The sequence below is a fragment of the Bubalus kerabau genome, chromosome 17 (genome assembly GCF_029407905.1).
Source record: "Bubalus kerabau isolate K-KA32 ecotype Philippines breed swamp buffalo chromosome 17, PCC_UOA_SB_1v2, whole genome shotgun sequence".
Classification (NCBI taxonomy): domain Eukaryota; kingdom Metazoa; phylum Chordata; class Mammalia; order Artiodactyla; family Bovidae; genus Bubalus; species Bubalus kerabau.
In genome coordinates this window covers 37,973,078-37,989,487 of record NC_073640.1, presented here as the reverse complement: position 1 = coordinate 37,989,487, position 16,410 = coordinate 37,973,078, and the positions used below count along the sequence as shown (strand labels likewise).

At 54.7% G+C, this 16,410-nt stretch overlaps 2 protein-coding genes across 4 annotated transcripts; one reads left to right on the top strand and one right to left on the bottom strand.

The window, feature by feature from the left end:
* Nucleotides 1-59: 59 nt before the first annotated feature.
* Nucleotides 60-11,894, bottom strand: TMEM208 (transmembrane protein 208). 3 transcript variants are annotated; one of them, XR_008703801.1, is made up of 7 exons: nucleotides 11,819-11,894; nucleotides 11,171-11,355; nucleotides 1,591-1,686; nucleotides 1,043-1,102; nucleotides 799-961; nucleotides 444-528; nucleotides 247-342 (listed from the first exon to the last, which is right to left on the bottom strand). XR_008703801.1 is itself a non-coding variant. In XM_055551391.1 (6 exons), exons 1-6 carry the CDS (start codon nucleotides 11,321-11,323, stop codon nucleotides 205-207), a joined length of 669 nt encoding a protein of 222 aa, XP_055407366.1. In that variant the 5' UTR covers nucleotides 11,324-11,326; the 3' UTR covers nucleotides 60-204. The 3 variants fall into 3 exon arrangements, 2 of the variants coding, with proteins under 2 accessions (XP_055407366.1, XP_055407367.1); XM_055551391.1 differs by lacking the exon at nucleotides 11,819-11,894 and having other exon boundaries at nucleotides 60-342; nucleotides 825-961; nucleotides 11,171-11,326; XM_055551392.1 differs by lacking the exons at nucleotides 11,171-11,355; nucleotides 11,819-11,894 and adding an exon at nucleotides 2,124-2,255 and having other exon boundaries at nucleotides 60-342; nucleotides 825-961.
* Nucleotides 2,369-15,071, top strand: LOC129630614 (F-box/LRR-repeat protein 2-like; the record flags this gene model as incomplete). Its single annotated transcript, XM_055551125.1, has 2 exons — nucleotides 2,369-13,619; nucleotides 14,847-15,071. Coding segments are annotated over exons 1-2 (936 nt in total), but the record flags the coding sequence as incomplete, so codon positions are not given.
* Nucleotides 15,072-16,410: the final 1,339 nt, after the last annotated feature.

The window sequence follows — 16,410 nt, the reverse complement described above, 5'->3', positions numbered from 1 at the left end:
TCCAAACAACTGGCTGTTTCTGCCTTAGCTCTCTCATTATCACCCACAAAGCCATTAGCCACGTTATAAGCCATTTATTCAACAATCCTATACCCTAGACTGCTTTTGGCCCCTGGACTAGGCCCTCACTGCTCCTGGCATGGGGACCACACAGCCTGATAGAGCCACCCAGGGCTCAGAAACCCGGGGCCATAATGTCAGTGGCTATAACCGCTTCATCTGCCGCCGCTCCTGTCGGCGCTGCCGTTTCTCGTTGTGCTCTGGCGCTGGGGCGCCACTGTCCGCTGTGAACCAGGGGCCCAGGACATTGACCCACAGGAGGTAAAGAGCTCTGCCTGGAGCCTAGAAGAAAAAAAAGGTAACTTGAAGCCAGGTGCAGGAAATCAAAGAAGAGAAGGCTTAGATGCTTCGGCGGCTCCTCGGGAGCCCCGCAACCTACGTACCAGGAGCCAGAAGGACCAGATGTAGAGGGAGAAACAGCTGAGCACCTGCACAATAGCTGTCAGTAGGATCACATCTTTAAGGTGCCTGTGGAGAGAAGGGAAGCTGCAAGGGCCAAAAGTAGTAGCTGGGGAATTCCCTGCTGGTCCAGTGGTTAGGATTCCATGCTTTCACTGCTGAAGGCCTGGGTTCAATCCCTGGTTGGGGAACTAAGATCCCACAAACTGTGCAGCACAGCCAAAAATTTTTACATAAAAATAAGAGATGGGCCCTAGTTCAACTCCCTTCTACCCTCTTCAAGTTGCTGTGGGTCTTGGGCTATCTGGGCCCCAGCACCCCAGCCCTGGCGCTGCTCACCTGGGCTGACAGCGGGGGACACTCACTCTGCCATGCCCTGCTCCATGTTGAGATCCATTCCACCATCCACCAGGGCCCCATCCTCAGAGAAGGCTGCCCTTGCCATCGAGCTCATAGAGTGGTAGCTGGCCCCGTATACTGCCAGACTAAAGAGCAGGGCCATCTGTGGAACAAGAATGGGGGTGTTAAAAGGGCAGCCACTGACCCTATGGGCTTCCCACTTCCCAGGATGGGGGACACTTACCCAGGCCCAAAATGAGGCAGATGAGTAGAAGACGACCAAGGTCACAAGACAGTAAATGGCCTGTAAGCAGACACGGGTCAGGCTAGTATCAAAAGCTTACTTAACCATGGACCTTCCTTGACTCTGACTCTAGACCAGGTGATAAAAGGAGACAAATCATTTCTTACAGGGTTGGGGGAAGAGATCTGCTCCCAGAATATCCAGACATCCCTGACACAGGAAAGAAGCCCCTGTGCATTTAGGATGGGAAAGGCTCAAGTCCATTTGAGACTTACACCCTCTTTTTGCTTTTGTTTTTCGTTTTGACTATTCAGCACTTTCTCTGCACCAGGATTCTTTCTCATTTACTTGGCTGCACTCGGTCTTAATTTTAGCATATGGGATCTAGGGAGTCTTAGCCACTGGACCACCAGGGAAGTCCCTCTCTCTTATTTTTAATTGGAACTTTCTTCTGGAGCTTTGGCTGTCACACACCCCCACCACTCTACCCGACCAGACCTGACTATGGAACCTTGGGTGGGCACAGAAGCAAGGAGGGAGGCACTTACATTAGCCCCCAGTATGATTCGCAGGTAGAACTTCAGGGTCTCTTTGTTCTCCTCAAATATTTGCTTCTTCCCTCTCGTGCCCACTTTTCCTTTGGGCTGCAGAGAGATAACGAGATACTATCAAAATCCTCAGCAGTCAGGATCTTCCTTAGCCGCCCCACCATTCCGGTTAGCTGAATGGGCTTGACTGGAGTCCCTCTCCGGCCTCTGCTGGAGTAAACCCGATCTGGGCTGACGCTATCCTGCCTCAAGCCCCTCACATCTCTAGCTAGTCCTGATATTGTTCGATACCGACGCCCATCGCCCTCAGGCCCCTCGATGTCTGCAGCCCTGGTACTGTCTGCTACAGACTCCCAGCCCTCTCTGGCACCAGCTGTGGTATGGTCCTGGATGGCCACTGGATGGCGCCCCCCTCCAGTTGGGGGGGGGGGCATTGGATTGACCCATTTCCCTTGAAGCCCTTCCTCTGATTTCAGTCTCCCGGCCCCGGGAGCGTTTTGCCACGGGGACCACGCCCTACTCGCCCTCCTTACCGCCATAGTGAGACGCAAATACCCAACCAAGGAAAGAAGGGAGAGCGACCGAAACCGCACTCAGTTGGTACCACATCGGCAGCACATGCACTTCCGGTGCAGATCCAATACGTCACACCTGGGACGGAAGTTGGAGGTCCACTTCCTTCCCAAGCTCCGCCTTCCAGAGTCGGCGGGACTACACTTCCCAGAAAGCCTTGCGCGGGGGCGGAGGCGGCAGGGATGCGATGGCGGAGTCGCTGCCGCTGGAGGTGAGAGGAGGCCGCCCTCAGGCCTAGCTCGGGACAGGCCCCGCCCTCGGGGTCCCAGGCTGTGGGGAGGGGCTGTCAGACAGCTCTCCCGGCCCCGCCCGTCTGGCGGAAAAGACCCGGCCGGGAGATCCCTGGACCTGTAGGCTATGGGTAACGGCCCCGCCTTTGGGCCACTCTGTCCCCTTACCTTGGGGGACCATCCTCTCCTTCCCCATCGGCCCCAGGAGATAGCTGCTGTCACCTCAGCGAGGACAGGGCCTCTGCCTACCCCTGACCTCTTGAGATGGCCGTCCCTCCCTCTCAGTTCTGGAAGATGTCCGCTGCATCCCATCAGCCCCGAAGGGTAACCGATCTTACCCCCATTGGTCCCTTGGAATGGTCGCTCCATTCCCTTCCCTTCGAGAGACGGCTGCCCCTTCCCCTGGCGGTGGAAGACAGACTGCCCCTTCCCATCAACTTCGGGCATGGTCTCTGAGTTCCCTCACCGAGGACAGGCCTGCTCCCCACTTCCTCAGCCCCTAGTGATGGCCATCCGTGCCTCCTTCACCTTCATCCTTCATGGGATGTTTGCTCCTTCTACTTAAACTGGAGCAAGATCACTCTGCTGCTATTGTCGCGAGACAGATAAGTTTTGTCCCAGTGGCCTCTTGGGATGGCCTCTCCATCCTGTTTGCCCAGAAAGTTGGCAGCCCCCTCCCACTGCCCAAGAGAGACAGGGCACCCTTTCCCCATCGGCCCTTGGAATGATGTTCCACCCCCAGTGAGTCCCCTGCGATGCCATCCTTTCCCCCTTCTGCCCCAGAGGATATCTGTCCCATCACCGTGGATCACAAAGATGACCAGTCATATCTTTAGTAGCTCCTTGGAATGGAGTTCCTGGGAAGGCCACTCCACTCTTAGCACTGCCTCTTCTGTTCCCTCTAGAAAGGCTTTCCCCCTTCTCAGCCTCCCCTCAGTGAGGACAGATTTGTTGCCCTCCTGTTGCTCTGTGGTTTGGCTGCTGAACCCCAGAAGACAGGATGGCCACTATCTTACCTCAGCTCAGACAAGTTTTCCTGCCTGCTCTTGGGGATCGGAGCGTGGTCAGTCCCAGCCCCCATCAAAGTTCTCTTACCCAGGCCTAGCCTCTCTGGCCCAGAGGCTGTTCTCACCAGTCATTCTCCTCTCAGTAATGATCTGTTTTATCTTCCCATCCCTTCCTTGAGCAAACCTTTGGTGAAAAGAGAGGTAAAAGACAGTCCATCCTTATTTAATTCAATCCAGTAAGTACTGACTGAGTACCTTCATGTACTAGCAATCAGGGAAGGGAAGAAGAGACCAAGTGGGCTGGTGAGGGTCAAGCTTAAGGGCATTCCAGTAAAAAGGTCCACATAGGCAAAAGGAAATAAGAAAATCAACATGCTGTGTTTGTAGGACACTGAGAAGACTGGCTTGTGGAAGCTCTGGGATCAGGGGTCCAGTCAGGCATGGAGGCCTGGCAGTGCTGACCCAGGAGAAGAAATTTTGTCTTGAGGGTATTGGCGAACCCCAAAGGTTTTCATCAGGAGTGCACTGAGACTGAAAGCTGTTTCTTAGGAAAATTAACCTTGTTGCAGTCTGTGGAATGATTAGCAAGGATGAACCTGGAGGCAAGGAGATCAGGTGGGAGACTGTGGAAGGAACCCTGGTCTGGGGTGATGAAGATCTGGGCTACTTAAGGTGGTAAGGTTTCAAAGGTAGAATTATTCATAACAGCAATCCAGGAACCATTTATGGACCATCTACTAGGTGTGAAGCATATTATATTAAATATATATATATATAATTTAATCCCTGTCATAAGACTGTGAGGGCAGCTGGTAAAGAATCCTCCTGCAATGCAGGAGACCTCAGTTCGATTCCTACGTTGGCAAGTTCCCCTGGAGAAGGGAAAGGCTACCCACTCTAATATTCTTGGGCTTCCCTGGTGACTCAGACGGTAAAGAATTCGTCTGCAATGTGGGAGACCTGGGTTTGATCCCTGGGTTGGGAAGATGCCCTGGAGAAGGGCATGGCAGCCTACTCCAGTATTCTTGCCTGGAGAATCCCCATGGACAGAGGAGCCTGGCGGGCTACAGTCCATGGGGTCGCAGAGTTGGACATGACTGAACAACTAAGCACAGCACATAAGACTGTGATCTAGATTTTTTTAATAACCCCATTTTACAGGTGTGGGTTGAGGTTCAGAGACATCACATACCTTGCCTGAGGTCACACAGCTAGGAACTAGTGGAGCTGGGATTTGAATGAGTCTAAGTAAAGGCTATGCTTTACACCTGTATCTGGAGCAAGGGACAGACGAGTATGAAGAGTATAAAGTTTTATCAGGATCTTCAGACGAGATGCTCTGTTGCCACTGAAGCTCGGGGGCTGGAAAGTTGGGAGGAGGGGCTGCTTTGGACTGAGGTGAAGGTGATGGTAAAACATTTGGATGAAGAATCCTGTGGACAGTTGGCAATACTAGACTAGCACATGAATGATAAAACAATATGGAATACTGAATTGTTGGTTATTCTTATAGAGGTAATTGTTAAAGCAATGCAAGTGAATTTATTATCCTAGAAAGTGAACAAATTTAAAGACTCAGGTCTGAGCCCTGGGAGCCACAGAAGAATCTAGAAACAGGGCAATTTGGAGTGGTGAGTGGAGCCCTAGAAAACACAGTCACAGAAGTCAAGGAGGGAAGATTCCAGAAGAAAAGAATAGTTAATATCAGATAATTCTTGGTCTCACAAGCAGCTCCCTTCCCCAGTCCCTAAGAAGGCCTCCACCCCCAGCCTCATACAGCATAGGTGGAGTGAGGGCCTTAGCCTGCCAGGATGGGTCTTGCTGAGAATTGTAACAGCTGGCTGAGAAGCCAAGTTGGCAGTGAAGAAGATGGAAGAGTGCAGTCCCAGTGTGACTTCCTGAAGATCAGCACTTGCCTTGCTGTGCTCTAGATCCTACGCAAGACACTTTACCAGGATATTTAACTGTCACAGCAACCCACTTAAATCTCACTACAACTGTCTTGTTATAGATAAGAAAAATAAGGCTCAGAGGGGTCGGTTGAGAGAATAAGGATCTAAACTAGGTTCATCTAGTCCCAGTGCCCAGGCCCTTTTTATCAAATTGAGCAGGAAGTTTGATTTTTATCAGAACAAACCTGCATCCAGATGGTGCTCAGGAAAGGTTTGTTCCCAGTAAAGATACCTGGAGACCGGAGAGGAGAAGTGAAGACTCTTTGAAGCTTAGGATCCAAGATGAGCTAGAAGCCAGCACTCTAGTCCCCTCTGACCTACCGTGCTGCCAGAAAGAGAAGATTTCAGAGGGCCCCACCAGCACTAACAGCCCCGATGCCCTGTCTTTTTCCCTCAGATGGTCACATATATTCTGAGCTTCCTGCCTCTGTCAGATCAGAAAGAGGCCTCCCTCGTGAGCCGGGCTTGGTACTGTGCAGCCCAGATTGCCCTTCGGGAGGTAAGGTGCCTACCCTCACCTACCCCATTCCCAGTGGTCTCACTTTAGCTTGCTTGTGGCCCTGCTCATACATCATCCATCCATTCATTTCTGCATATTTATTCATACATACTTGGCTCTGGGTCCAGTACTGGGACTCTACAGATGAACCAAACATAGTCCCCTCTCCTGAGAAACTCAGTCCAGTGAAGGAAAAAGACAAATACCTGAGTGACCATGATGTTGTGTGCTCAGGGCATTGGCATGAAGGGGGCCAAGGGAACATGAAGGACACGGAAGGAGACTGGCAGCATCAGGGAAGGCTTCCTGAAGGAACAGGATGAGGAGCATGAAGGTTGGTCTTCAGGACTCATAACCGCACTGGCGAAGGCACCAAGGTGTGAAATAGTTCTGGAAACGACCACCCAGGTTCGCTATGACTGGAACTTAGGTGTGTGGGAGAGAAGTGGTGGGAGATGAGGCTAGAAAGGGGTCAGACAGCAAGACAGATGTGGCAGGTGGTATTGCTAGGGCTTTCTCCTGGTTACCATCATGGGTAACCAGGTAACCCATGGAACTTTAGGAACATTAAAGGAACATTAGGCAGGGGAGTGACATGCATTGATTTATGTCTTAGACCTCCACAGTGCAGAGTGGACTGAGAGGTGAGTCGTAGGGAGACAACCCACTAGGAGGTGAGTGCAGGCATTTGTGTTAGTTTGGAAGGCAAGCAATGAGTGCCCTTTGTTTCAGTTTTGACTGTCACTGAGGTTGAACAATTTTCTCATTAGCAGACCATTTATATTTCCCTCTTTTGTGTATTTCTGTTCCTTGTCTAATTATTGGGGTCTTAGTATTTTTCTTATCGATTTGTATGAACTTTTTATACATTAAAGAAGTTAATCTTTTACATACTTACTGAAATATATTCCTCATATATTTGTCTTTTTAAATTTGATTTGTAGATATGTGTTATTTATGAGATATACAGGGGTTAAATTTCTGGGTTGTTGACTCTGAACATCCTTTTCTTTATTTCTGCCATTGCTTTAGAGATACTTTGCCTCTTCAGAGATCTGATAAATATACACTCATATTTTGCTTTTATTTTAAATTTGGATTTACTTCTTAGATCAGTTTTAGGTTCACAGCAAAACTGTTTTATGGCTTGAATTTTTATATATATATATATATATTTGGTGTAATTTATTTTGACTTGTGCTGTAAGGTAAGGAGCTAAACTGATTAGTTTTCCAGTAGCCCAAGTACCATTTATGTATAATGGATTGGAAGCCTCCTCTGTCAAATTTTAAATGAGTGTTTAAGTACGGTCTGTTGTTGAGTTCTCTCTCCAGTGTCATTGAGCCTAGTTTCTAAAGAAATTTGATTTGAACTTGTTGAAAATTTGAAGTATAAAACATCTAAATGGTAAGATCCAGTTGGTAGTTGGACTTCTGAGAGAGGAATTCAAGGGAAAGATCCGGGTAATAAATATAGGTGAAGGTGTCATTTAAGAACGGACGGAGGTTTAAGCCTTGGATCTCAGTCACTTTCCCTGGGGAGAACAAGAGGAGCCAGAAGAGCAGGCCACAGAGACTGCCCAGGAAGGATACCAGTCCAGAGGCAAGCAGAGGAGGAGGGGCCTGTAGAGAGGCCTCCCTCATCTGGATGGTGATGCTACCTCTGTGCCCAGCACTGTGCTAGGCCCCAGGGCTGGGGCAGACACAGCACTCAGAGTTAATAGTGAGAGAGACAGCACTGCACTCAAAATCTTAAGAAAGGTGCACAGACGCATACCAAAGATGCAGAGAAGATTCACAGAAGACTTCATGGAGAAGGGGATGCTTGTGTTAAATCTTAAGAGAGGATACATATTTTGTTAAGGAATAGGTGAGAGGTCAGACCCCCCCCCCAACCCCCAGAAAAAAACAGGTGAACCCAGGTATGGAAGTATGAGACAGTGGTCTGAAATTAGCATTCCACAGCCAGAGTGCAGAGCAGGCATGGGAAAGCTGGGGCCGAAGAAGTAGGCAGGGGGCTGACATAAAAGGGCTTGAATGCCAGCCAAGAAGCTCAGCTTCCATCCTGTGCAGTGGTGAACCATCAAAGGGCCTGAAAAGTGTGGTCAGCTGCCTTTTGTCAGGATCACTTACCAAGAGTAGACTGGAGCCAGAGAGGCTGAAGGCCAAGAGGAAATAGGAGATGGGCTGGAAAGGACCTTGGGCACTGTGGATATGAGGGAGCAGTCTAGGATGATTCCCAGATTTCTGACTTAGGTGATTTGGTAGAAGGCGCTGCGAGTTTGGGAGAAGCGGGGATAAGGCAGTAAATTCAGATTGGGCCATACTGCATCCTTGTATCTGGAGAGAGGTCCATAAGGCCATGGCTCCCAGTATCTGGTGCTCAGGAAGAAGGTGTGGGAAACAGAGTAGGTGGAATGGGATGAAGTCTGCTGGGGTGCACGTGGAGGGAAACTCTGTGTGTGTGTGTGTGTGTGGTGGAATGGAACAATTCATGGAGAACCCACTGGTCCATGGGTTGGGTCTTTCTGCTCTTTGATGACCCCAAATGGGGAGCAGGCTAGAAGGTAGGAGAGACAAGAGGCCAGAGTCTCAGAACCCCCAGTAGGAGAGAACACCAGGGAGACAGGCCATCCCGAGTAGGCACCATGGCGCAGCAGAGAGGAAGGACACTTGTGGGAGGTCTGCAGAGGAGCCCTCAGGTGTTGGTGACCTTGATGGAGAGGGGCTGTTTCTGGGAATGAAGGATTCTGTGGGGACAGTGGTGGAGGGGTCAGTGGGCAAAGCTATGGTCAAGAGGTGGCCGCAGTGGGTATGGGCACCCATGTGCTTCCAAAAAGCATGATGGTAAAGGGGAGGGGCGAGGGGGGTTGCAGAGTCAAGGGAAGCCTTTATTAAGACTCTGGGGTGTTTGTGGTCTCTGAGGAAGGAGAAGTGGAAAGGCAGAGATTTCGGGGTTCACAGAGGAGAGGGTAGGGACAGGCTCAGTAGGCTGGGAGAACGGGGTCTCCTTGAACCCAAGAGCAAAATAGGGAAGGAGGTTCTGATGAGTCCTGCCAAGGATGGGCTGGTGCATGTGAACAGGGCAGGAGGGCCTTCCCACCTAAGGGCTTTGGTTTCTATTTGAAACATCTCTGAGAAGGCTGGAGTGAGGGCAGGGAGCTGCAGTAGCACCAGGGGCTTGGAAAGAAGTCTAGGGGAGTGAGAAGAGAGGGGGGCTGTGAGGAGAGGGGTGCCAGTGCAGACAGGAAGGGAGGCTGTGACTTCCTCGGACAGCACATACCCAGAGGCAGCCATGGTCTCATCATCCCTGGCTGGCAGAGGGCACAGAGAGCAGATGCACCCACATGATGGGCAGGGCCACGGGGGCCCTCACGAGAGGCCATCAGTCAGGGAGGCTTCTTGGAGTCTAGCAAAGAAGCAGGGTGCAGAAGAAGCCAAGTGGGCAGTCAGGCCCTAGGGATGAAGGTGAGACTGGAACAAGAGTGAGGGAAGGAAGAGGAGGAGGAGGCCGGGGTCAGAGTTTGGGATCCAGAGTCTACCATTTTAGCACTGGAGCTTCTGCAGTGAACCCTGAGCTCCAGATAGAGCACTGACAAAGACCCGTTCGGTGACTCTGCAAAGCTCAGCCCCCTACTCCACCGCCAAGACTGGGAGCCCTGGGAAGCCAGGCCACAGATACCTGGGCATCTAGGGCCGACACCACCGAACAATCTCTGGAGCCCTATTGGCAGGAACCATCTCCCAGGGTGCAGCGGGTTGAGGAGGTGGTGCCCCAGCTAGTAGATGCTGTGGAAGATTCTGGCTCACCAAGGCCAAGCTGTGTGGCTCCAGGCCAGGCTAGGATGCTCGACTTGGTAACTTCTTAATCTCCCTCACCTGCCCCGACTTAATTCCACTTTTTCTCAAATAAGCAGACAGACAAAGGCAGCACCTGACATACACCTGGGCTCCGTCCATACCTGGGACTGGGGTGGAGGTGCTGCCACCGGGCTGGTCACTGTGAAGATCTCAAGATGGCTCCTGCCCCCTGCTGCCTTTTCCTGCCTGAGTTGTCTATAAAAGCCTCTAGATATGAGCCCCAAAGTCTTATTCCTGTCTGGAGACCAAAGCCCCTAGGCGCCAGGACATAGGCTTCCTCAAGGTCCTTCTGGAAAACAGGCGTGCTAACTTTGGATTCCTGTGCTGGCAGACAGGAGGGTCATGTCTCTCTCAGATGGCTTTCCAAGTCTGCACACAGGCCTGCTGTCTCAGCTCAGGACTTCAGTAGTTACAATAGAGTCCTGGCCTCTCACAGTCAAGGGACGTGTATTGCTTTTAGCAGGTTTAGGGCATTTTCCAAATGAGTCTGCATTTACTCTCAAGATGCCAGCATTAAGAAGGGAGGAGACGGGGGGCTAGTTGGCCCCTCTGTGCTGAGGCAACTGAAGCTGGAGCAGGTACCCCTGTTGTACTCCCTTGGGGCTTTAGAAGCATCTTCCCAGGCCCTGGGGAGGGGCACTTTCCTACACTGGGGCAAAGACCAGAACCCAGAAGGCTGCCGCTCGGCCCCCACAGACAGTAAATATCCCCAACAGACTGCTCCTGGACTTCTGTATGAGTCCCAGGTAGACCACCTGGGTGATGGCTTAGAGGCTGTCTTCTCCCCACCAAGAAAAACTGTGGGGAGCAGGGAGGTGGCCTCAAAACTCACCCGGCCCCATAGTTGGAAGTCCTTTAGGCCAGGCCCTGCCCCTTCACTAGGTAGCTCTTGGGGCCACCTGCCAGCCCTGCACTTGGACCTGGGCTGTTCGTTTACCTTGTGTATAAGAAGGCAGTGGGAGAGGGAAGAACACTGCTGGCAGCCAAGGCTCAGGCAGATAGGGAAAGAAGGAAGATTGAAGGCGGCTGGAGCTGGGGGCTGTGGGGTGCCATGTGACTGGTGGGGGCAGGTGCTGCCTGGCAACCAGCACTGCTCTACACTCCCCCAACCAGAGTTCATTCTACTCATCATGAGACTGGCTCATCTAGCACTGCAGGGCTTTGAAATGGCTGGAGGCATGCTTTACCGTTCTTTTCTAAAACCTTTTCTCCTTGATTTTTTCAGTACGCTCCCCAGCCTCACACACTGGCATCTTTGCTAGCTCTCCTTCAATCTGAGAGAGGGACCCAGGTCTCTGGCGTCCCCATGGCGTCCCCACTCCCCACTGTCTCCTGGTGTCCACGGCGGGGATCTATGGGCAGAGCTCCTCTCACCTGAATTGACCATGGGGTCTGAACTGGGCACCTGGTTTGACTCCCAGACTCCCATGAAATTGGTGGGAGCTGGTCTCTGTCTTACCACAGGCTCGTTCCCGGAACAACAGCCCTCGGGGGCTGCTTCTCTCTGGGGCAGAAGCCAGGCGGGGTCTCCACACCTGGAATGAGTTCCACCTGTCTTCCTGGAAGAATCCTGTTGATAAGCATCTTGCAGGGAGCGCATATTACGCATCATTTTGACCTTTCTGGTTCCCTTTTGATGATTTTCTGTGGGGGACAAGCAGGGAATGTCAGCTTATTCTTCCTGTTACTCATTGGACAGGTTTCTGGGGGAGCCTGCTTGTGAAAACAAGAATCTATGAGTATCACTTGCCTGCAGCCTGGGCGTTGGTGGGGGTAGAGAAATGGGGCTAGGGTTTCAGAAGCCAAGCCCTCTTCTCCCTCCCCCACAGACCAGTTCCACAATTCCTGTACTTTCTGTCCTTTGGCTCCCTCTGGCACAAGATCAGGGAAGCTTCTCTGAAAACAACTACTGGCGGGTCCTCACACTCCTAAACAAGCCAACCCTTCCCGACAACTAGCCCTGAGCTTGCCACCCCGCCCCACCGGAATCCAGCTCTGTGCTCCCCAAGCTCCCCGGTTCCTCTCCAGTAGGGCCAACCTCCTCCCTGCCTCTGAAATTCGTTCTCTGAGCTCCTGTCCACAGAAATAGACACTTCTCCCTCCTCACCTGCAGGAATCAGACAGACCCTCCAGAGATAAGACCAGGGATCACAAGCGCATCTCGAACCTCCAGCCTAAAGGGCCTTCACGTGTGCGTATACGTACGCATACACGCATGCGCACACCACACTTACATGCGTAGGCATATTTTTCACTTACACACGAAAGCCAGGTTTGCAAACATTTTTGTGGCCAAGACACTGAGGCCACCAAGGTACCTTGGCCTCACTGCCTGCCCCAGATCTCTGGCATCTGGGCCACAGGGCGTTGTGGTGAGCGACACCTGCCGTTGCTTCTTCCCGCCTTCAGCTGCTCTGAGGGCTATTTATATGCTCTTGAGAAAGTGGGGGAGGCTGATTGCTTAGCTAACACTAAGCTGAGGCCCTGGATTTGGAGTCCGTGGGTCCCAAGGCCACCTTCTGCAAGTCCCCAAAGTTGGGGTCCAGAATGCTTTGTCCTCCTGCTCCCAGGGGCCTTCGCTGGCTCTCTTCCAGGGCACCCCCCAGCCCTCCTGTACCCAGCATGCCAAGTCCCCACTCTGGCCCAGCCTCTCCATAGGCGCTCAGCCCCGGCCATCACTAACTTTCTGTCCTCCCCTTGTAGTCCTCCCCCTTGAGCCCCAGTATGACCCGTTCTCCCTGCTCCCACGTCCCATCAGCACCCCGTCAGGCACGTGACACCACAGTGGGTTCCCGTTGTAGAAGGGCCCTTCCCTGGTCTTCCCTCAAACTCTGGCCAGCAAATTGCCACCAGACTCAATGGCTGGCACACTGTGAGGCCAGAGGGCTAACCCCAGGCCCGCTGCTGCCTTGTAGGCCAGCGTGCAGTACAACATCCCCGTGTCGTCTGCCTCCCTTCCGGCCATCAAGAGCCTGGGTCTCAGGGGCATCACCTGCATCAGCCTGACCAACCTGGATGGCTCACCGGCTTCACTCCAGGTGTTGCGGTCTGTTACCCACCACTTGGGCCCGCACCTGCAGAGCTTGTGCCTTGGTGGGGGCAGCCCCACAGAGGCCTCCTTCGTGGCCCTGATCCTGGGCTGCCCGGCTCTGCGTATCCTAGACCTCAGTGGCTGCAACAGCCTCTTCACGTCAGGCATGCTGCTGGCTCAGCCCCAGACGGCGCAGCAGGTCCAGCAGGCGCTGAGCGGCCTTCGTGAGCTCAGCCTGGCTAGCCTTCGGGACCTGGCCGACCTCAGCTTCAACCGGCTCAGCAGTTGTGCCCCCTGCCTGGAGCGCCTCTCCTTGGCCTACTGCCACCTCACCTTCCAGCTAGGCCCAGCCTGGGGCACCATCGGCCCCCAGGACTCCTCCCCCTCCCAACTCTCCTTCCGCAACCTGCTGCGATTCCTGAAGGAGCGGGCCGGCAGGCTGCACGCCCTGGACCTGAGCGGCACTGGTTTGCCGCCCGAGGCCCTGCGGGCACTGGGCCAGGTGGCCGGGCTGCAGCTGCAGGAACTGAGCCTGCATAGCTGCCGGGACCTCTCCACAGAGGCTGTGGCCACCCTTTGCCACCAGCAACCAGGACTTACCTCCCTGGACCTCAGTGGCTGCTCAGAACTGGCTGATGGAGCAGTCCTGGCCGTGAGCCGGGGCCTGCGGCACCTGCGGCGCCTGAGCCTGAGGAAGCTGCAGCGACTGACAGATGCAGGATGCTCAGCCCTAGGGGGCCTGCGGGAGCTGCAGAGCCTCGACATGGCCGAGTGCTGCCTGGTGAGAGGGCAGGAACTGGCCCAGTCCCTGGGCTCGGTGTGCGCAGCTCCACCCCCACTGGCCTCCCTCAGCCTGGCCTACTGCTCCTCACTCAAGGTGAGCGTTCCACCCCTTCCTTCCATCCTCACCAGGGCCAGGGATTAGGGGAACTGGGAGCCTGGCACCAGGGAGGTGCCCCATGTTTGTGTCCAAGTGAACTGGAAGAGGAAAGGTGCCTAGACAGACAGTGCTGCTGCCCACACTCCTCCCTGCAGCCCCCGTGGTGGGTCCCTGCAGAGGGAGGTCCCGGAGACCAGAGGGGCCCACCCACAAGGTGACCCACACCTCACAAGTCCAGTGCTTGGTGATCACTGCAGTCTCAGGAGGGGACTGAGGGCGGGTGTTCCCGGGGCAGGGGTGACAGAACCAAGCCCTGGGGGATGGGGCACCAAGGTTACACAGCAGTAGTTGCTCAGGAGGGGCCCTGGGGAGGCCATGTGACAAGGAAGGAAGAGGGTCATTTCTTGGTTGATGCCGGTTACTTCAATAGGGCTCAGCCCTGTCCCTCTGGGTGGTGTCCCTGTCTTAGCAGTGTTGCCCTCTCCCTCTTTAGCAGATTATTCCTTCAATCTATGGCTGTGCCCAGAGCATTCCCCACCTGAAAACTGTCTCAACATTTTCCCCCAAGTGCCTCTCTTCTCTTGCCCTACTCCATTCTCACTGTGTCGATCGTGTGTCTCTTAGCCATTCTTTCTGGAGGCCCATGTTCCCATGTCTGCATCTCTACAAAGCAGCTTCCTCTGTCCTGCCCTTAGTTCTTGCCCCGCCATCCCCCAACTGCTCCTGGCAGGTGGCAGCTCTGCCATATGTCCCCCCAGTTCTAGAGGGAGCGTATCTGATTGACTGGTGCTGGGAGCACAGAGAAGGTGAACACCTTAGAGATTTTCACCTGCATCCTTCCCACACCAGCCAATCTAGGTATTTGTCCTTCTCCCTGGGTCCCCCTTCTCAGCCCACCACGTCCACTGTGACACACAGCACAGGAACACTGATGCACCCTTCCTTGGGCCCTGTGAGAGTCTCCTGTTGCCTGTGGGGCTGTAATTTTGGGCAGAACCTTCCTAGGGACCCCTCCCTGCCTGAGCAGCAAAGGCTTCCTCCTACAGCCCCACCAAGAGCTGGAGCACTAGGCCTCCAGCCCTAAGGACCCCTCTTCCTGGCCACAGGGCCTCTGTGGCCATGCTGCAGGCCCCGTGGGAGCTGGACCTCACAGCCTGCCACGCCTCGTGACACAGGCAACGGGCACCTCCCCATCATCCGCTCCCTTTTCCACTTCCCTCCTAGGATGCCTCGGTGCTCTCCCTGATCCCAGGGCTGGGCCCACGCCTCAGGGTGCTAGACTTGTCCTCCTGTGTGGCCCTCACCAACCAGACCCTGCAGGCCATCTGTATCTACCTCACCCGCCTCTCAGTCCTGCGCCTGGCCTGGTGCAAGGAGCTGGGTGACTGGGGGCTCCTGGGGCTGGGGGGGCCCATCCAGGCACCTTCGCAGGAGCCTCAGGTGCGAGACCCTCAAAGTCATGGCGGGTGGGGGGCCCCTGGGCTCAGCTGCCCTCCTTCATCCCTCTCTGGCAACAGTTGAGGGCCAAACTCAGGAGGAACCTGAGCAGGAGCTTCCTCCCACAGCCCCACGAAGAGCTGGAGTACCGGGCCTCCAGCCCCAAGGACCGCTCTCCCCAGCCACAGGGCCCCTCCCTGCTCATGCTGCAGGCCCTGCAGGAGCTGGACCTCACAGCCTGCAGCAAGCTGACTGATGCCAGTTTAACCAAGGTGTGAGGCTGGGGGCGTGGATAGGCTGAGGACCCCAGGGCTAGAGCTTTTTGCTTGGAACAAGCCCTTTTCTCGTGGGCTTCTGCTGGATGTGGCAGTTCCTCTGGCTGGGGGTACGGGGAGCCGGAAGGGCTCCAGGGCCTCGTTACCCTCCCTGTCCCTACCGCATCCTCGCAGGTGCTCCGGTTCCCCCAGCTGAGGCAGCTGTCACTGAGCCTGCTGCCAGCACTCACAGACAAGGCCTTGGTGGCTGTGGCCAAGGGCTGCCCCAGCCTGGAGCGCTTGGCGCTGAGCCACTGCAGCCTCCTCAGCGACCAGGGCTGGGCGCAGGCGGCCAGCTCCTGGCCGAGGCTGCAGCACCTCAACCTGTCCAGCTGCAGTCAGCTCACGGAGCAGTTGAGTGTGTCGGGGGCTGCCCACGGTGGGGGCTGGCTGGGCCTGGGCTGGGTCAGGTGCTCACTCGGCAGCTTCCCTGCAGAACTCTGGATTCCATCGGGCAGGCGTGCAGGCAGCTGCGGATGGTAGATGTGGCCATGTGTCCCGGCATCAGCATAGCCTCCGTCAGGCGCTTCCAAGCCCGACTGCCTGAGGTGATCTGCATCCAGTCCCGCTTCGTGGGAGGGGCGGACCTGACCCTAACGCTCTGAGGCCAGATCAGTGACAGGTGGCTCGGCCTCTGTCACCTCCAGCATCCCCGGCCCTGGCCTCTTGACCTGGAGTTTGACTCAGCGCCTCCTGCCCCTCTCTGTTACATGCCCCAGAGGGCCTTCCCCAAGCTAGAAACCCCTTCACTGGGTCTGAGAGTGGGATGATACCAGGACAGCCCACCGGGCTTCTTGCCTGCCTGCCGCACAGCCCACAGGAACCTTCTCCAGGTACATGGCACTGCCACAGGCCCCCGAAAATGCCAGATCCTGCTCGCCTGTCCAGGCATGGGTCCAGAGGCCAGGCCATTGGTGGGCTGGGTCTGGTGCTAGAAAAAGTGGACCCCGGTACCTTTTGTTCCACCCACTTCTCACACTAAGGCCTGTGCCCGGCCTTGTTCCCTACAGCTCTCCCAGCGCCCCCACCAGCACTGA

Bases quoted from the DNA above. Each gene is read 5' to 3' on its own strand.
- TMEM208 (XM_055551391.1), bottom strand. From the start codon at position 11,323: ATGATGCGTAATATGCGCTCCCTGCAAGATGCTTATCAACAGGATTCT. The intron at 962-1,042 runs GTAAGTGTCCCC...CTTGTTCCACAG, and splicing joins CTGCCTCATTTTGGGCCTGG to ATGGCCCTGCTCTTTAGTCT. The intron at 529-824 runs GTGAGTGTCCCC...TTCTCTCCACAG, and splicing joins ATGGAGCAGGGCATGGCAGA to GCACCTTAAAGATGTGATCC.